Genomic DNA, 21,705 nt, shown 5'->3' with positions numbered 1-21,705 from the left:
AGCTGGTCACGTGCAGGTGAACCACAGGTCCCTACCTGAGCAGTGGGATTGCTTAGGCCTGTGCCGGCCTGCGCTGGGCCCCTGAAGAAGAACCAGCATACGGCAGTCCCTTTGCAGATAACCACTGATAGCAGATAACATCTGAGTCAGCGCTGCCTCCCCAGTGCCTTCCCGCTGCCTCTGTTCTCGGCCAAAAATGATGTGTGTGCACACAAGCATGCACACTTGTGTTCCTGTGGGTGTGGAGGTCAGAGGCTGAGGTCAGATGTTTTCTTCTCCACCTTATTTTTTAGACAGACTCTCTCACTGGACCTGGGCCTCACCAGTTCAGCTAGGCTGGCCAGTGAGCTCCAGAGATCTGCTTGTCTCTGCCTCCCTGGTGCTGGGGTCCCAGACAAGAGGCCAGCTTTTTTTTTTTTTTTTAAAGATGGGTGCTGGGGATCTGAACTTTGGTGCTCCTGCTTGCGCAGTAAGCACTGTATCAACTGAGTCATTTCTTCAGCCCCACAAACACCTTTTTCGGGGCTCAGTCCTTTAGAATCCCTGTCAAACTGGGCAGGAAGTTCCGAAGAACCTGAGTGACGTCAGCCTCCGAAGATCTTTCCCTCCGCATGCTCCCAGGTCCTCACCCTGCCCACCTGTGACTATGGCTCCCTGGCTCTCCTTCCCACACTTCTTCCTCCACCTCCTTCTCTGGGGACACTTGGTCCTTAATGCCAATGACCCTATGTCCACTGCCCATTGCCCTCTCTCTCTCTCTCTCTCTCTAGCTTTTTACAGTTCTGTTCCAGCCAGGTGGCCCTTGGGCAACATGTATAGGAGCCATGTCTTCTGATCTCTCTCCTCAGGGACTCCGAGATTCCCTCCTAAGCCCAGGTTAACCCTCTGAGCTACTGTGGGGACACCCTAAACCCTGCTGCCCCATCTCCCTTCTCTACCTTGTCAAGTTTCTAGGGAATCAAGCAGTTGCTGCTTTAGAATCTAACGTGTGCTGGAATGGGCCATATTTGGGTTAGTGATGCCCTTGACCGCTAGAGCCCAGGTTTGTGCATCTACAAGGTGACACTAAAATCACCCATTCTGTAGCCAAGGATGTGGTTCAGTTGGTGGAGTGCGCCTCTAACATTCCTGAAGCCCTGGGTTCAGCCCTCATCATGGCATAAAAACCAAGTCTGTGATCCCACTACTTGGGAAGCTAGATCAGAAGTCCAAAATCACCCTTAGCTACATTGTGAGCCAAGGCCAGCCTGGGACACACGAGACTCGGTCTCACAAAATAAAATAACCTCAATATGAAAGTCACCAAAGGGATGCCACGAGACCACGGGTCTCTGGTGCCTAGCTTCAGTGCCTTAACCTACCCAAGCGTTGGAATCTCAGACTACATCAAAATCAACTCCAACAAGTGGCGCCTGCTCCCCCACCCTGTCCCCAGCCCAACCCTGTTCCTGTGCCTTGGCTAGCCAGCCTCTCTGAAGGACCAGGAGGGGTTTCCGAAGCAAGTACTGCAGGCAAGTACAAGCTTTTCCGGCCATTGTTGTCTACAACCCCACCCAGCCTCTCACTATTTACCCGAACTCTTTGCAAGCCTTGCTTGGCCGGAGTGGGGCGCTGAGGGTACATTTCCCCCACCCAGCTAGCTCACCTGACCATTAGCCCTGGCGAGGCTGTTAGCCGCCTCCCCCTGGTAAGGCAAAGCGATGCTAGCCTCCTCCGCGGGACAGGAGCTGAGTTACTGGCTGGATTGCTAAAGGGCAGCCTTCCGATCTGAATAGAAAGGGTATTGTTCCTGCTGCGCTGTGCGGTCAGCTCCCAGAAAGCAGGGCCTGAGGGGGGAGACTGGGCTTGGGCAGGTCCCCAAACAGGGCTGGGTTCTCTCTGTCCCTATACAGTGGGGAGTCTGAGCTCCTGGGCACATTGCGGTGGGGAGTGGGGAGTACAAGCCAACCCTTGGAACGGTTAAGAAACTGCAAAGCATGACTTGATAGCATACGCCTTTAATCCCAGCACCCGGGAGGCTGAGACAGCGGGTTTTCTGTGAGTTCAAGTCCAGCTTCATCTACTGTCCCAGGCCAGCCAGGGCCACAAAATGAAACCCTGTCTAAAAGTTGAAGAATATGAACAAGAAGAAATAATAATAATTATTATTATTAATAATAATAATAATAATAGAAACCAGCTGCAGGCCCCACCATGTGCACATGCCACCTTGCTTCTTTCTCTGAGTGCTTGCAGCATGAAAGCCAACTTCAGAACCCAAACCCTGGGCTCCCGTCCCCTAGGATCTTGGCCAACCAAGAGCTGAGTGCCCAGGCTTGGGAATGGCTCAGTGGGTAGAGCACTTGCTTTGCTAGTGTGAGGACCTCAGTTCAGACCCCCAAAACCAACCTTAAAAGTCGAGCACAGTGGTTCACCACTTGGAATCCCACAGTGGTGAGTGACATGGGGTGGGAGATGCCCAAGGCAAAGCAAGGTAGAGCGCTCTGGAAGCTCCCTGGCCAGCTATCCTGGATAATGTGGCGAAGTTCCAGGCAAATAAGAGACCCTGCCTCAAAAAAAAAAAAAAAAAAAAGCACCTGAGGAACAACATCAAAGGTTGTCCTCTGCATACATGTTCCATGTTCCATGCACACTCACCCCATATATTCAGTTGCCCATGAGTGCACACACACAAAAGAGCCAAGCATTCCAAAAAGAAGCCCACGCTGTCAATATTTAGAGAAGCCCTCGTGATTTTTACTTGTCGAGAGTGACACAGTGACTTGTCACCCAAAGACAACTACCCCCGGGGAGTCTGGGAGCCATGGCCACCGCTGCCTGAGCTATCACTCTAGTCACTAATGCAGAGGCAGATCAGGGAACTTCAGGCTGTGGCTGTGAGCCTTCCCGGTAAGATGAGAAAGCATAAGCAGCATCTTCCCGGGCCGTCCTAAAGAAACATTCGCCATTGCTCCTGACAACCAAGGGTCAACAGGCAACTGAGTCCAGGGCCTGCCTTCTGCTCTCAGGTGCCAAGAACACACATCAGCAAACCCAGAGACAGAGTGGTGCTCATTAACAAGCCCTGCCCAGAATATCATTTGTAAGGGCGGCCAACTCCAAAGTTGCCCAACAATGATTGATTCAGCAAATATTTTTAAAGGACATTTAGAGGCTGAGTCCGGAGGAGACAAAAGGCTCCAAATGCCCACATGCCCACTTCCTGATGCAGCTGGCTGCAAATATGCAGAAGTTTAGGGACAGAGTATTGGTAGTCAGCATTAAATTCATGCCTCCAAAGTAGCTCAGCCTCTCCCATACAGAAGTCTTAAATGCTAGAACCCAGGACTCTCCACAATGTACCATTTTAAAGACATAGGTGTGTCGTGGTGCACACCTGTAACCCCAGCACTCCAGAGGTAGAAGCAGGAGGATCGGAAGTTCAAGGTTGTTATTTTTCAACTGCATATTGAATAGGAGGCCTGTCTTTAATATTTGTGTGTGTAGTGTGTGTGTGTGTGTGTGTGTGTGTGTGTGTGTGTGTGTGTGTGTGTGTGTGTGTGTTTTCCTGGTAAGATCAGAAAGTATAAATAAATGCAACTGAAGACGACCAATGGCACATCTGCAGAAGCAACCCCTCCCTCTCTGCCTACCTTAGGATAGTCTACCTCTTTCCTGTAATGGGCAATAAAACATGCAACCAAAGCCAAACCATCTGAAAGCAGAACATCCCTGGGGGGAAATCCCAAGGTAACCATCTTCTTCTGCATGATACGGGGTGGTATGCCTCCTTGATAAATGGAGTCTGCCATGCAAACATGGGGATGCTCCCTCCACTCCACAACAGCTGATGAATTGGAAAATGGACTTTGATTCCTGGAAGTACTAAGTGTGGGACAGAATCATAACGGACTGTGGTAGTTTCTACATGGCCTGTGTGTGTGTGTGTGTGATAAAGCATGTGACTGAGTCATGTGATCTTTGGGGGGGGGAGCTTGCCCCATGTAAGGGAGGAATCTCAGTGATGAAGAGACATGCAGACACTGTCCTGTTCAGTAGCCTCTGTTGGAAAAGTGGGAAGTTGGGGGGATGAGATTAAGTAGCTGGCTAATCCTTCTTACAGCTTGCAGAACTAAAGGCAAAGGGTGTAAATTATATCGATGCTAAAGAGCTCTTCCAAGGATCCAAAAACACAGAACCCTTGGGGAGAATCAGAGAGTGAGGAGGAACGTGATAGAAACTATAGAAGATATCCTTGTTTGAGCTTTAAGAGAGAATGGCGAATCCATGATTCAGCATGCACATGGGGACATTAATAAAGGCCCGGTACGGGAAACTGTGGTAATGAGGGAATACTGTGTTTGAACTGCAAGAACTAGGGAAGCCTCTATACATACAACGAAAGTTTGGACCTGAGCTGAGCAAGACAGTGCAAAGGGGTGAGACCCATTGGGATGAGGAGTCACACACTGACCCCATGGAAGCAGCAGCACATTGAGATGAAGCAGTGAGATAGTTCACGGAGAATGGCTGTGGATTACGGAGGGTTTCATGGAGTAGGGTCTCCCACACACAGCACTACATGACACACAACTGTAATCGTTGATATTGACGGTTGCATTAATAACATCTAGAGCCACCAAACTGGTCTCTGGGGTCCTGAGCAGCATAAAGAGAAGGTTAAGCTGAGCACCAGCAGTCACCCTACTGTGTTTCCTGAATGCACACACAGCTGAACCAGCTGCCTCCCATTCTTGCTGCCATGTCTTCCCGGCCACAATGGACTGTATCTTCTCAAACTGTGAGTCATAGTAAATGTCTCCTTCCTCAAGTTGCTTCTTGTTGAGTATTTGGTTACATCAACTTTGTTCCCAACATCGTTCTTTTGAAGAAACAATTGATATGTAATAGAATTTGGGGGACTTGGGGGGGGGCTTGCTAATGTTTCTTTTTAAGCATTCCTTTAGCTGTCCAAGATCAACTGGTACTTGCTTGGAGTGGATGATGGTGGGCCTTGAGAGATTCTGCCTACCCTCTGTAAAAGGATTGTTTATGTAATGCTAACCCTGGCATGTCTCGGAGATCTCTAAAAGCATCTGAAAGAATGGTTTAGACAGAAGTTTAGGACTTTACAGGAACACATCCTTCACTAATACTACTTTCAGTTCTTTGAAGAGCAGTACGTCACACTTCAGAAATGATCATTTTAGCCAGAGAAATCACTTGCTTGGTCTTGGGCTTTCCTTGAGAGCTTGCTTAGAGATTCTAACAGGGAAGCACAGCTGTGACTACCACAGAACCTGGTGTTGAAGTCCCCAGGCCATGACACCACCCGCTGGTTGGGTCCTTCTCACACCATGGTGCCTTCTCTTCCTCAGCAATACACAGGGCTCCAGCCCTCTTTCCCTAGCCCAGCCCTTTCCTGGGCCTCTCCAGTTCTCCCCTCAGACTGGTCCCCATCTAGAGCACGCTTTCTTCCTCTCACATCTGCTGAAAAACAGGCCTTCACCAATGCTCCTTACTGTGCATCTCAGAGCAGGCCATTAGTGACCTGTTCTCGTCACTGAGATGAAGATGTGCTCAAGAGACATTTGTGTCTCTCCCTTTGGCTATCAGACTTTTTTTTTTTTTTTTTTTTTTTTTTGAGGCAGGGTTTTTCTGTGTAATAGCCCTGGCTGTCCTAGAACTAGCTCGGTAGACCAGGCTGGCCTCGAACCCACAGAGATGCCCCTGCCTCTGCCTCCCAAGTTCTGGGATTAAAGGTGTGCACCACCACACCTGGCTTGGCTGTCTGACTATGGAAACAATGATCCCCAAGAAATCAGAGTTGCTCCAGAACTGTCATCATGGGGAGGAAAGATGCTGAAGCCTGGGGTGAGCCAGAAGAGGGGCTTGTTCCCAGGAAGAGATGTCACACAGTTCTGACTGGAGCTGAGACTGTGACAGGTCAGTGGTGGGCAGCACCACACCCTGACCAGGACCTCTTATCCATGCATTCCTCTTGCCTTCTTTTAAACCTGAACTTCATGTCAGGACTCTGAAGATGGATTGGGGTGGGAGACAACGTAGGCATTGACAGGACCCCTGCTTCCCTTCCCAGTGTGACCACACTGAATAATTTTCCTTCCTCTGTCTTTCATTATTACTTGTCTATTTAATTGGCCCATTGAGGAGGTGGCTGACAGAGACGAGGCCCTCGCTCTAACAGCTCCAATAACATCCTGTCCACTCCACCTCCAGGAAGCCCTGACCCTGCCTCCCAATTCCATCCCCTCAGCCTCCCTGGCTACTGGCCTCCAGGTTGGCTTCCCAGTCTCCTGATAGCCCTCTCTGCACAGCACCAACAGGTGCATTCACAAAGGATGCTACTCCAGGTCTCCTTTGGTGGCTCCCCACAGCCCTCCTTCTGCTCTTGCCTGCCACTGCCCAGGGGAGAGGTGACAAGGAGGGTCCCGAGGGGTGTGAGCCGACAAGGGGTATCCTTGCAGTCTGGCTCCAAAGACTGGTGGGGGTTCCAGGATCCAAGCATGAAGACCTGCCCCACCTCACTGAGGCAATGGACACAGAGCACGTGACATGGAGCTAAGGAACCCCCACAGTTCTTAGGACAAGAAGAGACTTACCCACTCCAAAGTCTGAGTCAGATGTGTGTTCCTCCCAGACAAGCCTGGCTAGGATCTCTGTGTGTACAAGGGAAGAAAGCCAAGCCTGGAACTGTGGTGGACACAGTGTCATCTCCGGCGACTTAAAACACACCAACAGGGAAATGCTTGGAGGCAAGAACTGAAGAGAGCCACCAAAATGTTCAAAGAAGGCACCACTGAAGAGCAGCACTGTGAACATTTCCTGTGCTGTTGAGATCCCCGCATCTAGGGGTTTCTCTGTTCTCTAGGATGAGCAATAGTACCCAGAGCAGAAAGGAGCTCGCTGTTCCCTGTGACCCCATGGCCAGCAGATCTCCTGATCTCTGTTCCCACCACCAAAAACCTTCCTGAAGGTTTTCTTCTTGCTGGCTGCCCACGACCGACCAATCCAGAGAGGGCTGAGGAATCCAGGCTTAACAGGTGCCTCATGTCTCTACTCGGGATCCCACTTCCAGCTTAAGATATAGTTGGGTGCCTGGCTCTATGCCTGCTTTTCTTTCAAAGCCGAGGGCTGAGCATGGAGAGGAAAGAAAATGGTAAGGATTTCTGCCAGGAAACCGGGGGGTTTGGGGACAAGCTGAGGGGCACACAGAAGTGACCACAGCAGTCTGTGGGAAGATCTTTACTACCTTCCTGGGGTGGGACAGGTCCTTGTGCTGCACCACATAAAGCAACAGTCTTCACGCTGGGGGGAGGACCCAGAGCTGAGGCTGGGGAGGAGGAAGCATTGGGAAGCAGGAGGGCAGGACTGGTTTCACTCCGTGACAGGATACACAGTGTTTCCGAATCCGGGGCTACCCTAGGACTCCCAGCCACAGCTTCAGCGGTCAGCAGCAGTGTGTCCCTGAGGCAGAAGACTGTCCTGTGCCTCAAGGGATCTTCAGGCCACGAGCCCACACTACTGGGTGTTGCCCTGACTCCCAGGACCCTTTACCAAAGGTTGCAAAAGGGAAAGGCTCCCCAGGAGCCCCAGTGTCGCAGAGGCAGCGAGCAGAAAAAGCACCCCTGTCAGCTCTTAGCTCTGTCTTTCCAGCCCAGCTTTGAACCACACACTTGTACCCAGCCATATTCCAGAAGTAACTGCAGAAGCCAGCCCTGGCAGGACTCTTGTGGACATGTGACCCACCTCCCGAAGCTCTGGAACCTGAATTACCTCATCTGTGAAGTGGTAGGAAGGGACCTCAGAGCCTTGCCCAGGGGCCGACTGGAGGGATACTCCCTGCCCCTCCCGGAGCCTCTACACTTAGGGTTTAGAGGCAGTTCCCCCACAGGTCCTACACACCGTTTACCGCCCTGTTTCACAGAGGAGGCAATGGCAGGCTATCACCCAGTGACACTATCACCCAGGATCACACAGAGGGTTGCCAGGAAAGTCCATGGCCCTCAGCCCCATTTTAAGGTTTCGCTCTTGACCTTGGACAAGTCCCTGGTCTGGGTCACCCCAAGGGGATCACTGGTGGTAGAACTACACCTGCCCTTGCCCACACACACCCTCGAGGAAGAGAGTAGGACCCCCTGCCCGACTCTCAGTCCCAGAGGGGTTGCAGCCTGGGAGCAGAGGGGACGCCAGACTTCCCGCCACGACCCCGCAGTCCCGCATCCGTCCCGGCCCATGTCACTCTCCACCCGTAACCTAAGCATCTGTTACCTTCCCGTCATGGTGGCCACTCGCCCAGCAGCCTTGCACCGATCCGCAGTCCACTGGCTGTGTCCCCGACAGAGGACTCACGGTCACGGTCAGGCTGAGGGAGGAACACACCCAATCCGCCAGGGCGGCTCCGCCCAGCCGGCAGCCGGGATGAGGGGTGCAGGGGACAGTCTCAAGGGGCACAGGGGGATGCCGGTGCTAGCGTCAACCCTGGAACCACTAGAGACTGACACTAGAGACACCCAACTTGAGTGGGTCGGTCACGTCCTCGCCAACCCGGACTCCGTTGCCACCTCCCGGATTCCGGGCATACTTTTCCTTTTAAAGGGAATGAAGTTATAATAAACATGCACAAGTTCGCACCCCACCCCACCCCCATTCACCCTCCCTCCCACCTCATCTGCCCTCCCCCACCCATGCCTTCCGCCACCCACATCCCGAGACACTTTTAAGGGATGTGGTAGGAAAGTAAAACCGAGAGAGTCCGTGCGCGCCAGCGCGCACTTCCTTGGAGTTCCCACTGCTGCCCCAGGCAGGAAAAACAGTCGGACTTAGGTCTCCGAGACACTTCTAGGCACCAACTGCCTCCCGGGGCACTAAGGGACTGCACTAATCTGTGCAGTCCCCTATCGAGAGGGCAAGGTCCAGGGCATCTTTCTTGCATGGGGAGCTTAATTGCCCTTAAGACCCGACACCGGTGCTTTCCTGAGAAACGCAGTTTATTTGTTTATTTGTTTGTTTGTTTTTGACAAGGTTCCGTGCAATCCGTGCTGTCCTCAAACTCCCTTTTATGTAGCCAAGAACGACCTGAGCTCCGGGTCCTCCTCCCACTGCCTCCCTCTGCTGGGATTACAGAAACACTCAGCTTACACAACGCTGAGGATGGAACCCAGGGCTTGGTGCATACTAAGTCAGCACTCCACCCACTAAGCTAGCCAAACAGTATTTCTTACTAAAATCAAACCAAGACTCCCGGCTATAGTGAAACACTGCTGATGAATCAAGGACTATCATCCGCCCTAAAATGATCTGATGATATGAAAGCATTTAGGAAATCATTTTCTCATCTGCTGAGAGAAGCCTGTTCTCTCGACATCATCGAAGAGCAGGGTCTACAGTTGTTGTTGTTATTATTATTACTTTTTGGCACGTGTCTTGGCCCTTTCTGTCAAGCTGTAATTTGAGGGTTGGTTAAATACCAAGTGTGAAAGATTCCGAGGTTCCTCTGCCCATGTCAGGAGAAATGTCTCCACAATCGTCAACACAGAGGAACAGGCATGCGAGGCTGAGCAGAAATTGCCTGCTGAGTTGTTTAACCAAGCGTAGAGGTCTCAGGAGAATGACAAGTCAAAGGCAGGGGCTGGGAAGATGGTTCCTGGAACAAACATGAGGACCGGGGTTCAAATCCCCACCACGTAAGAAGTTGGAGTCCGTTGTGCCTGCAACCCCAGTGCTGTTGAGGGCAGAGGCAGGAGAACCACTGGGGTTCACTGGCTGCCACCGGAGCTCTGGGCTCCATGAGAGAGCCTGTATCAATGGAAGACAGTGGAGGATGACTCAGTAGGACACTCAAAGTCTTCCTCTGGCCTCTATGCCTTCACCTGCCCACCACCTCCCACTTAGCTTGCTCATACACCACACACACTCACACAGGGACATTGTATGACTTTGTGATTGTGGGCATGCGGGGATCTGCCTATGGATCTGGGATCATTTGTTCGCCTGCTACTCGAAGGACATTGCTCAGCCCCTCTAGAGACGCAGAGCATCCAAACAAGACCAGCCCCTACCATGGGGACACAGTGGACACTAGAGCATTCTGATTAGTGGCTACTGGGCACATTCTGCAAGGAATGTGTGCTGCCTTGAGCCAGGAGGCAAAGGGGTCAGGCACTGTGTCTTCTGCAACTGTTAGAATTTGCTGGGGATATGGATGTGGGCGTGGTCCTTGCTAGGCATGACGGGTGCCAGTGGGGCACTTGTGTGCTTACATGGAAGGGGTAAGTGTGGGAGGGGAGGTGGCTTCCTGGACAGTGGTGGGATGTAACAGCTGGACAAGTCTAGGCTGTGGGGATGTGGTTTGTGTTGGGAAGCAGGAGGAAGCAGGGGATGAACTTAGAACTCTATTGCAGATGTGGGAAGCTTGATTCAGGTACAAGTTCAACCTTAGAGTTCAGTGGGTCCCTGAGGATGTCGGTGTGAGCAGAGAACCTTCCATGAGAAAGGAAGGAGCAGAAGAGGTCCGGGATGAATAAGGCAGGCCTGCTAAGAAGGAGTGGCTGAGGAGACAGCTGGGTCAGTAAAGTTCTTACCTCGTAATTGTGAGGCCAGAACCCACTTTAAAAGCAAACAAACAAACAAGCCAGATGTGGTGGCACATGAGTTTGTAATCTGAACACAGGGGAAGCTTGGTGGCTAGTCAACCTAGCCTATTTGATGAGTTCCTGGCCAGTGAGAGATGTTGTCTTTGAAATACCAAGGCAGACAGCACCTTAGGAACAACAGCTAAAGCTGACACTCTGGCCCCCACACGTGCATGCACACACACGCACCTGCATCCACACAAACACATACAAAGAAAGCAATTCAGGGGTGCTATGGAAGTCAGCAGAAGAGCTCTAAGAGCTTGGGTACAGTGGCCCCCATCTCCAAGGACAGGGAGGGATCTGGGACTGGTGAACGCAGGTCCACGGAAGTGGGGACTCCACACACAGCCCTATCATAGAAGAAGAGGAACAGGCACCCTAGAGAGAGGCTGAGCCCGGGAGGCCAGAGGGGTGTTATAACTGCCCTTTTCAGGAAGAGGAGAAACACACAGATCTGTGAGGTCACGGGGTGGGTGGGGATGGTGTCACCTTGGCCTTGTGTTTGAGCTGAAGTTGGCGAGATGGAGGAACACTAGACAGAGACTTGAATCGCGTACTGAGTGCTGTGACCTTGGGTGGGGGAGCTGCAGGTGGACTCTGAGAAGTCTGAGGTCAAGGACAGGACATAGAGTGACACACAGTTTGCCCCAGAAGGAAATGGAGGTACAGAAGGTCGCCAGAGGCAGAGCTGGAGCTTAGAGCAGATGAGCCTCAGAGAAGACAGCAGATGCCCTGATTAACCCTCAGCAAGCATGTCTTCCCTCCAGGCCTGAGCCCCGCGCTCTTCAGGGACAGTCAAGAACTCATGGATGAAGCAGGGTGTGGGGCTTCTTCTAGCCACCATGCCAGACCAATAAGATGAGGATGAGGAGAGATCTGAAGGTCTGCAAGTGCCTCAGATGACTTCCTCCAGCCCCTATCTAGAGCCAAAACCAAGTCCCACGTGAAGAGGAGAATGAGGGTCTTGCAGCCCTTCCAAAGTATGATGATTAATCTTGTCAATGGGATAAGACTTTAGAATAACCATGCAAAACAGTCTCTGGGCATATCTGGGGTTATCTAACTTGGGTTAACTGAGGGAGGAGACTCTGAATGCACCATTCCATGGATGAGTTTCCAGACCCAGTTAGAAGGAGAAAACGATGACCAGCATGACAGTGTCAGCGGGTGAAAGGCACCCGACAAGCTGAGTTTTGTCCCCAGAGTCCACGTGGCAGAAGAACTAGCTCCCACCGGTTGACCCGACCTCCACAAGGGAGTCACGGCCTGTGCACACCCAAACACATGCACACACTGTGATGGCTAACGGTGGTTGTCAACTTGGCCATGGAATCGACTAAAACCTAAGTCTCTGGACTCTACTCTGGAGAATCTTCTTGACTAGATCATGTGAGGTGGGAAGGCTCACCCTTAATCTGGATTTATTGCTAAAGATCTGAAGACCCACCCTAAATCTGGGCCACACCTTTAGGTGACAGAATACATAAAAAGACACGTGAGAAGGAAGCCTGCATTTATTTTCCTTGTTTGCCCTCACTCTGGATGGCAAGTTCATCAGCCCCCCACCCCACCCCCTCCCACCCCCTGCTGAGGCATTCCTTTGCTGGCTTTAGGACCTACTTCTTCAGGACTCCAGCACAGCCTGAAGACCAGCTGAGACATTCAGCCTCATGGACTGAACAACTACTGGATTCTCGGCCTTTCTGTCAGAAGACAGCCGTTGTTGGACCAGGCGAACAACAGTCTATAAGCCACTCCAGTAAAAATCCTCTTAATATAGATTTATTCTGTCCCGCCCTTCCAGAGAACTCTGACTAATACACACATACACACAAATAAATGAATGCAGTAACTTTTTATAGTCAAAAAAATAATAGTAAGGTGGCTGAGTATAAGCTTTCATCTGCTTCCTGAATGTGGATCAAATGTGACCAGCAGCCACCTGCTGCTGATGCCGCCAGGCCTGTCCTGCCATGATAGACTGTATTTATTGGGACTCTGAGCCTAATAAATTTGCTTGACAGACATTTTGTCTCTACAATGAAACAAGTAACTGGTCCACATAACCACTATGTGGCCCTGTAGAGGAGGCCACGTGCCCTCCCCAGCAGCGTGCCCTCCCCAGCAGACAGGAGGGTGTGGAGTGTAGTTATAGGCAGCCACAGGGAATGTACCAGCTTCCTGATGGCTGGTCTACCTAAGCTCTCCCCTCCCTCTAGGCTATGACTGGCTTCTGTGAGGAGTCAGAAAGGGGGTAGGCAGTGAGGATAGAGGTAGCGGGGAGGAAATAACATTCCTACCTGGGAAGGACAATCTCGTGTAACACTGGAAAGTGCTTAACCAACATCCATTAACCTGAAACACCTGCCAAACCAAAGCCATCCACTGGATAACATCTCATGTTTTTCTGACTATTTCAGTCAAATAATACTATCTGCTTGAGGGTATTTTCTGTTGGGACTGAGGAAATGAAATGTGGGGAGGGGGCTTAAAGGGAGAAATGGTCTAGGGAGTCTCTAAGGCTCAGAGACCACGTGGCTCTGGAGACCCCACCCTTCCTGACCAAATGCTTTCTGCTTCAATATAAGTCCATTTTTACTCCTGAGTCTTTACTTTCTCTGTCCATGGACATTCAGTTCTTTGTTGCCTCTGGGACGAATCTAGACACCTGGGTGGCTGGCCCATGGTACTAACACTCCCTTTATATTTCCCTCTCAGGACATCAGTGGGTAGAACTCTGAGCCACGGTGGAATAACCTAAATCTGTATGGCTGAGGCATGGTCACTCATATATCCCAGAATAAACCTTGTCTTTTATTCCTTTGAGATCTATTACATTTCTTTATTTGTTTCTTTCTACAACAGTAGTCTACACAGTAAGTTCTAGGTGAGCTAAGGTTACATAGTAAGACTCTGTCCCCGCCACCCCCCCAAAAAAACCAGAAAGTGTTGGCACGCTTTCAAGTGGCCTCATCATCATTCAGTCCTGTTCCAGCTGTTTAAGCTGACAACTGACTTGGGAAATAAATCGATGGATTTTCAACATGGCCCTCCAGTGATTTGCTTTGCTTTGATTTAGTTTCTCATGGTTTGAGGTGGGGCTGAGGGGTGCTTTGCAGATGTCCCATTTCAACTCTTCTAGAAGAACATGAGACACCTCCTGGTTGAAGGACTGAAAACGCCCCTGATCTCTTTATCTCTCCTAAATGAGTCCAGTTTTAGTTGGGTTGTTTATAGAAGGCCCTGCTCAGGTCTTCGTCCTAGGAATAGTTTTGCAGTCAAATATTAACTGCTGAAAGCCAAAGGGTAGGTTTGTGCATGACATAATGTTGTCTGGTAGTCTCCAAATTGACGCACTTGCTCCAGGAGGGAGTAGCTCATGAGCCTCAGGAGGTAAACAAGAATGTCACATGTCCGGGAGAACAAAAACTTGGAAGATTCTCCTAGCTCCCTCCCAGGGAAGAGAATTCTTGGATGGTCAGCTGCCTGCAGGCTTCCCAGATAGCTCTAGGGCTGCAGCTGGGGTGGGCTTTGGGGTGATGCATCTACTCTTGAGTCGTCCCAACTCTGTGTAAATCACCTCAGCCATTTCTAACCCAATAAAAGTCATTGGTCCAGCAAGGTAGACATTGGTCTAGTTGTTACTTTGGTCTATCATGAGTTCCCTTCCTTGGGTGACCAGCCGTTATGTGTTGCATCTTTCCAGGGAATCTGTCACACAATACCATGTGTATTTACTGATGATGCTTGTACATATCGAGGCAGTAGTCATAGCTGGGTGTCTTAATCATTCTCCATCTTATTGTTTGAGACAGGGTCTCTCACTGCTCTCGAACTCAACAACAAGTAGGCTAGACTGGCTGGCCAGTGAGTCCCAGGGATCTGCCTGCCTCTGCCTCCCTAGCTCTGAGATTACAAGCTATGTGTCACTACAGGTTTCTTTTTTTTTTGGAGGGGGGGGGTGCTGTTGTTGTCTAAAATATAACAAAACAAGAGTTTTAGGATCAAACTCAGAACCTCAGACTTGCAGGCCCAGCAAGCTCTCTCCGTAGCCCAAGGAGGTTAGTTTAGTGAGGTTGATGTACTTATAAAGTAGACTCGGGGAAATTCACCATATTCTTAAAGGGGAATTGATACAGTTTTGTTATAGAATTTTTGTCAGTTCAGTTCATATCTCTGAGATACATGTTGGATGAAGCTTAATACAACTGGTAGATAGATGTTCATGCCAAGCAGAATAGATATTTTTTTCTTTACCATTTTAGTTACCACATGAAATAAGTTTAATTATGACATTTTTATACATATCATTGTCCTTTGTTTGAATTTGTTTCCTATCACTCTTCCTTGCTCCCTCGTGTGTATGTGTGTGTGTGTGTGTGTGTGTGTGTGTGTGTGTGTGTACATACCCATACATGTGGAGGCCCAGAGGACAAGCTCTGGAACCATCTGACTTTTTTTTAATTTTTCTTTTTCTTTTTTTAGACCCAAGGGTCTTGCTTTCCCTGCTTCCTTAACACTGGAATTACACTGTGCCTCGGCTTTTCACAAGTCCTGGGGATGAAACTTAGGCCCTCCTGCTTGCAAGGCAAGAACTTTATCCACTGAGCCATGTCCCCAATCCTCCTTGCTTCTTTAGAGTCTCGTTGTTCTCTGGTCTTAGGCTAAAGCTGGACCAAGGAGCCTCACAGGTTCCCAAAACTCTGAGGAGGAAAACACCATTCCACCTGTGTGTCTGACCTGGGAGAGATCCATCCGACAACCACAGTTACAAATGGCCCTGGATAGTCAGGAGTCCCACGTCTCTGCATCTCAGACCGTCCCAACCTTGGTCACCCAACCGGAAGCCACTTTGGGGCTGGGCAAGTGGCTGAGTGGCAAAGCATTTGTCCAGCATACACAAGGCCCCGGGCTCCATCTCCAGCACAAAGGGCTAAAACCAGAGCCTGCTGAGCACACAGACAAGAGTTTCCCCCTGCAGGGCCACAGCCACTCACTGTCTCTTAGACCAGGTCACCTACAAACCAAGACACATTTTGCTGCTTCTTTCCCATTGTGACAACCAATGCTGATGGGCAACCCTTCCATAAGAGCTTCCCCAAACACTTTCCCAACATGGTCAGCAGCCAACCCTACCATGCCCTAAACCCAATGTGTCTCCAGAGGAGACTCAGTGTACAGTCAAGGTGATCTACCACACTGACCAGCCCTAAGAGGGCAGGAGGCCCCGGGGCCGTTCCCTCCGCCGCCCCCCCCCCCCCCCCCAGCAGCGTGAACACAAGCACTTAGGATATAAAGTGTTGCAGGAAGACTCGGGGTTGGGGCAGAAGACCAGAGCTGGCTAATAGAAGGACCCTCCCAAGTCTAACACTCCCACATCACAGGTTCATTTCTTTACCTTGGTGGCTGAGACGATGCTCTGTCTCCCTGGGAACCTCCTTCCCTGATAGCTGCCAGCAGCTCCTCTGGGGGCAGTAGCAGCTGCCTAGCCTGTTTGGCACAGCCACTTGGAGAAAGACTGGACAGTAACCAAAGTGTTCCACTGCTGTGGTTCCCAGGCGCTCTCGTCTCACCTCTGCCTAGGCAGGAGACTTGGCCTGAGGTCCAAGCCTAGAAGGTGTGGCCGGAAGCACTTTGGGGTCAGCTAAGGACAAGCCAGGACAGGAGAAGTTTAGGAAGGAAAAGCCTGCCTCCCTGGAGATCCAGGATGGCAGGACAAAAGTAGTAAGAGCCGCCCTCGGATTTCAGAGGGGCTGGCAAAGGGAATTCTTCTTGGGGTAAAGAGGTCATGAGCCCTTGGTAAGGTCAATGTTCACAGGGCGGATGGCCAAGAAAACAGAACCCATGGTGCCTAGGGAGATGAACATATGCCCTCAACCTCATTTACCAAGGTTGCTAAATCCTATTTTTTTTTTTAAACCAAGATGCCTCCTGCTAAGTATTGCTTGCCTTGAAAGGAGGAAAGTCTCTGGACCATCTATTTTATCTTAATTATTTTCTTTTACAGTTTTCTGCTATGAAACTCTTACTGCACTGGAAAATGTGCATGGATAGGATGAAGAAAAGTCACCTCTGGACTTGGTGTTCACTGGCTTGTGTTGTTTACTGGTTTTTGTTTTAAACATTTATTTTTATTTTTATGTGTATGAGTGCTTTGCCTGCTTGCACATATGTGCACTATGTGTGTGTGTCTGGTGTCCTTGGATGCCAGAACAGGCACCAGGTTCTCCAGAACTGGAGTGACAGATGGTTGTGAAACACCATGTGGGTGCAGGGAACTGAACTCAGGTCCCCTGCAACAGCAGCAATTGCTCTTAATCACTGAGCCACCTCTTCAGCCCCTTTGGTTTTGTTTATTTGGAACAGAGTCTCCTTTAGCTCAGGCTGGCCTTGAACTCACTATGTAGCCAAAGATGACCCTGACTTTCTCCTGCCTCCGTCTCCTTAGTGTTGAGATTATGGCTGTGCACTGCCATGCCTGGCGATGGCACCTAGGCATGATTCATGGTGGGCAGGCACTCTACCAGCTGCGCCACACTATACCAGCTTACTCGATAGTTTCCTGTTTGCAATGTCACAGTCTCTTCGTGGCAAAGATAGACGTTTGTCACCCTCTTGGTTCTGATCTTGGTTTCCCTGATCCTACAGACCCTTTCACATGGTGCTGTCAGATCCAATTCCCAGGATCTCCTGGGAAGAGATTCCAGGAGTCACATGCACTGTGTTAGGTCTCAGAGAAACCCGGGATAAATGGCTAAGTTGCCTATTAATGTCTCAAATCAGCTGGCTCTCAGTGAGTACCTGTTACAGAGTCCTGCCTCCTCAGCACTTCTCACCCACATCCCCTGCCTGAAACCTCGGCAGCCCCCGAGCTTTGCTTCCCAGCCCCCAGCTCCCGATTCCGATATAACTCAACCATTCGGCTGTTGGTTCCCATGAGCTCTCTTGGCTCTTGGCCTCTTGGTTCTTCTTCACGTCTCCCTTCTCTGCTCTCACTCTCCCTGTCTCTCCTCTCACGGGCCAGTCTATTCTGCTGGCCTGCTTCAGTCTGAACTCTTCCAGATGCCTCTGGCCATGCCTTCCCTCATATCTACAGTAAAACCCTTCTCAACCATACCTAGGAGCAGCCATGTCCTCTTTTCATCACGCTATGCATACAATTTCTATATCCAGCATTTATGAGCACAATCACTTGATGGAATTTGGGGCGGGGGTGTTTTGAGATGGTGTCTTGTGTATCCCCAGCTGGCCTCCAACTCCCTAAATAGTCAAGGATGACCTTGAACTTCTCATGCTCCTCCCTTCACCTCTTGAGTGTTAAGATTACAGGGGTGTGCCATGTTTACACAGTGCTGAGGATCACCCAGGGCTTTGGGCGTATGAGGCAGGCGCTCTACAAGCTGAGCCACGGCCCCAGGCCCTGGATGGTGGTTTTCATTTGAATCTTACACCCCTTCAGAGTGAGACTCTTCACGGTCATACAGTGCAGAACCCAGCAAAGGGCTGGGTAGAGATGAGGCAAGCTCAGGATAATTACCAAGAGAGAGAGGTGCTGCTGTGTGGCCATGCCGTTTGAAACAACCGGCCAGCGAGTTATAAATAAGTTGTGGGCCGGCTCGCAAGCTTCCTATCCTCTTGCTGGCTCCACTCTCTAGACCAAGAACAGGACTCCATTCAGAAAAGCTACCCAGTAAATATTTGTCCAAAGCAAGCTGTTTTAAACATTTTGGAAAGTTTCCTGTCCCTGTGCTGGTCACTTATGTTTACGGTGCACACCACACACACTGGGGTTTCAAAGGAATTCAAATGTCATTCTCGACAACACTTCCACTCCTGAACTGAGTTTGTGTGTGGGGGGAAGACTTTAGTAAGTCACGACGTCTAGGTCCTTTTAAAGGCAATTTGTATTTGCTGCTTTATTTTTTATGTTATGTGTTTGCGTGTGTCTGAGTGTGTATATATATATATATATATATATGTATATATATATATATATATATATATGCACCGTGTAGGAGCCTTTGGAGCTCAGAAGTGTCTAACTCTCTGTGCTAGAGCTATAGGTGAAAATTGGAGTTTGAGACAAGCTCTCGCTCTAGCCCAGGCTGACCTGAGATTGACAGTTTATCTCAGGTTGGCCACAATCTCAAGTAACCTACTGTTTCAGCCTCTCTGATGCCGAAATGTCAGGAGTGAACCATCATTGCCCAGCGGGACATTTTAGCTACCCTAACAACTCTAAAAACCCGATCTCCATGACAACAGGTGGCAGGGATTGGCTTTGTCATTTATTTATTTGGTTAGTGATTTGATTAACTCATTTTATGAAGGTTGTTTCTTCTAAAGGGGACGGCCTCTGAAGCCCATGTTGAGTTCATCTTTTAGCCTGGCTGCAGAGAGTTTACTCAAAGTCAGTTTAAGCTATTTATTGGTCAAAAGTTGTACGTAAGACCTCTTGTACAGTTTGTGCAGTTTTGTGTGTGTGCACGTGTGGTGGGCAGAGGACAACCTCTGCTCTTGTTCCTCAGAAGCCGTCTACCTCTATTTTTGTTACTGTTGCTGTTTTTGGTTTTGTTTTGAGGAAGAGTCTCTCGCTGGCCTGGATCACACCCAGTACTCTAGACTGACTGGCCAGCAAGTCCCAGGGGTCTGCCTGTCTCTGTCCCTTTGGTACCAGGGTTAGAGGTGCACATCGCCATAACCAGCTTTTTTTTGTTTTTTCTCTCATGGGTATTGGGGATCAAACTTGGGTCTTCATGATTACAAGGTAAGCATTCTACTGACCCAAGCCATCTCCTGAGCCCCCAAAGGAAGGGTTTTTGTTGTTGTTTGTGTTTTGTTGTGTGTATGGTGTACGAGGATTTTTTTTAATTGTTTTTGTTTTTTACCCTGTGCTACTGATACACCTGTGTAGCTCAACTGCTGCTACCGTGGTTGTTTTGTTCTGTTTTGTTGTTTTCCTTACGTTCAACCACTGCCAAATACCAGACTTCCTTATTTTGATCACTTCTCAGAATGTTGCCTTCCACACGCACATGGTCTTCCAGCCCCCTAGGGATACGTGTGACTTGTTTTAAAGTCTGGTTTCCTTAAAGATCTTTGGCTTTGGAGTAGCTTATTGTTCAGGGGATGTTTGGTCAGAGATTGTGGGTCTCTGGGTATTATGGTTAATCTTGGCTATCAACTTGACTAAATCTGGAGTCAACTAAAAGGAAAGCTGCTGGACACTCCTGTGAGGGATTTCTCTTGATCAGATTATTTGAGGCGGGGAGGCCCACCCTACATGTGGGTGGCACCTTCTGGTGACAGTCCCAGGTAATAGGGCATGGCAGAAGGAAACTCTGGTTTTGCCCGCTTGCCCCGACCCTCCTATAAGCTCATCTACCCTGCGGTGATAAATTTCTTCACTGATACAAGAACAACTTCCTTGGGCTTTGGTGTAGACTGGAGACCAGCAGCTCCCAGGAAACCTCCTCCAGGTCTTCAGCACAAGATTGGGACTGCTGTTGCCCCTGCTTGGGGACTGAGCAACTTGCTGGACTCTTGGTCTCTCTGTTCAACAGCCATTGTTGGGCTCCCCAGATCCACCATGTACGCTAATTTAACAATACCCCATTTAAGGTGTACCTTAAATCCTTCTGCTGGTTCTATTCCTTTTTAAATCTTTTGTTTGTTTTTATTTCATGTGCATTGGTGTTTTGACAACATGTATGTCTGTGTGAGCATGTTAGATCCCTTGGAACTGGAGTTACAGACAGTTGTTAGCTGCCATGTGGGTGCTGGGAACTGGACCTGAGTTCTCTGGAAGAGAAGCCAGTGCCCTTGACAAATGTATTTGGTACTCCTGTTCACTCTTGTGGAGAGCGAAGAATTTGGTGACTGCATATAAAGGTTTTGGAAGTAAAGAAAACACTGACGCTGACGAGTTACTTCCAGCGTCTCTGGATAAAGTATAAAGGGGAAAGAATAAGTTCAGGGATAAAAATTTAATTTTTGTTTATTGATTCGATGTGTCTTTTACGTCATCTGTCTTGATCCCATTCATTTCCCCGTTCCTTCGCATCCACCCTCCACCCCTGCACACCCCCCAAATAAAACAAAATTTAAGAGAAAAAAATAAGGGAAAAACCTTAAAATGTCGTCATGGAAGCTGCCGGTGGCACGGTGAGTCATGTCATGAACCCCTTTGTCCACGTATCTTTAATGCAAGTGTTCAGTGCAGAGTCATTGGTCTGGTTCGAGGCCTCTGGTTTCTACTACCCTCTGGATGATGGGCCTTGCTAGGACGCCTCCTGCATATCCTGCTGCTGTCCTGTGTTGTGGAGATCCTGCAGCTCTGGGTCTCAGGTCAGGTCCCCTCACATGCTCCAGCAGATCATAGATGGGGTGGACGATGGGGCAGGCCAAGCCATATCCTTGGGTCTGGGCCTGGGCAGATGTAGGGTTGGTCCACCAGATGTGAAATGGGGACAGCTCTCCCATGCTTACAACTTAGGGACTGGCTCACCCATACCTGTCTTGTGTGGAATGATGCCCTCCCCCCTGCTCATCAATGCCTGACGCAGGTGGGAGAGCTGGCCCTGTGGTCATAAGAGTGGGAGAGCTATCCTTGACCCCCACCAGCTGCAACACTCGGGAGAACAGGGCCTGCACCTCACCAGGACAGCACAATAGAGCCAATCTTGTTGGCACAGGTATGGGTGAGCCAGGCCCGAAACTGTGAGCATAGGAGAGCTATCCCCATTAACCATTTGTCTTGTGATGGCATGAGTCGGGGAGAGTTGCCCTCTCCCCACACACACCCATCAACGCCTGGGGCAGGTGGGAAAGCTGGCCCTGTGGTCATAAGAGTGAGAGAGTGGGCTGGAGAGATGGCTCAGAGGTTAAGAGCACTGGTTGCTCTTCCAGAGGTCTTGAGTTCAATTCCCAGCACCCATGTGGTGAGTCACAACTACATATAATGAGATCTGGTGCCCTCTTCTGGCTTGCAGGCATATATGCAAGCAGAATACTGTGTACATGATAAATAAATCTTTAAAAAAAAAAGTTGGGCGGTGGTGGCGCACGC

General features: G+C 49.9%; 1 protein-coding gene across 4 annotated transcripts in view; it reads right to left on the bottom strand.

Annotated features, from left to right (window-relative positions):
• Lims2 (LIM zinc finger domain containing 2) overlaps nt 1–16,189 on the bottom strand; it is a 37,223-nt gene extending 21,034 nt beyond the window's left edge. The window contains exons 1-2 of one of the 4 annotated variants that reach the window (XM_052741774.1): nt 1,646–1,763; nt 36–233 (exon numbers count right to left, since the gene is read on the bottom strand). Coding sequence is in view for 2 of the 4 variants with exons in the window: in XM_052741772.1 (XP_052597732.1) it covers nt 8,272–8,282 (11 nt within the window). In the remaining 2 variants the exon portion in view is untranslated. Of the gene's footprint in view, nt 1–35; nt 234–1,645; nt 1,772–8,271; nt 8,574–16,035 lie in introns of those variants that run through there. The other 3 variants (XM_052741778.1, XM_052741772.1, XM_052741773.1) reach the window with 3 other exon arrangements.
• Nucleotides 16,190–21,705: the final 5,516 nt, after the last annotated feature.

Source organism: Peromyscus californicus, unplaced genomic scaffold (assembly GCF_007827085.1).
Source record: "Peromyscus californicus insignis strain IS unplaced genomic scaffold, ASM782708v3 Scaffold_17__1_contigs__length_78620276, whole genome shotgun sequence".
Lineage (NCBI taxonomy): Eukaryota > Metazoa > Chordata > Mammalia > Rodentia > Cricetidae > Peromyscus > Peromyscus californicus.
This window is presented reverse-complemented; position numbering and strand designations above follow the sequence as displayed.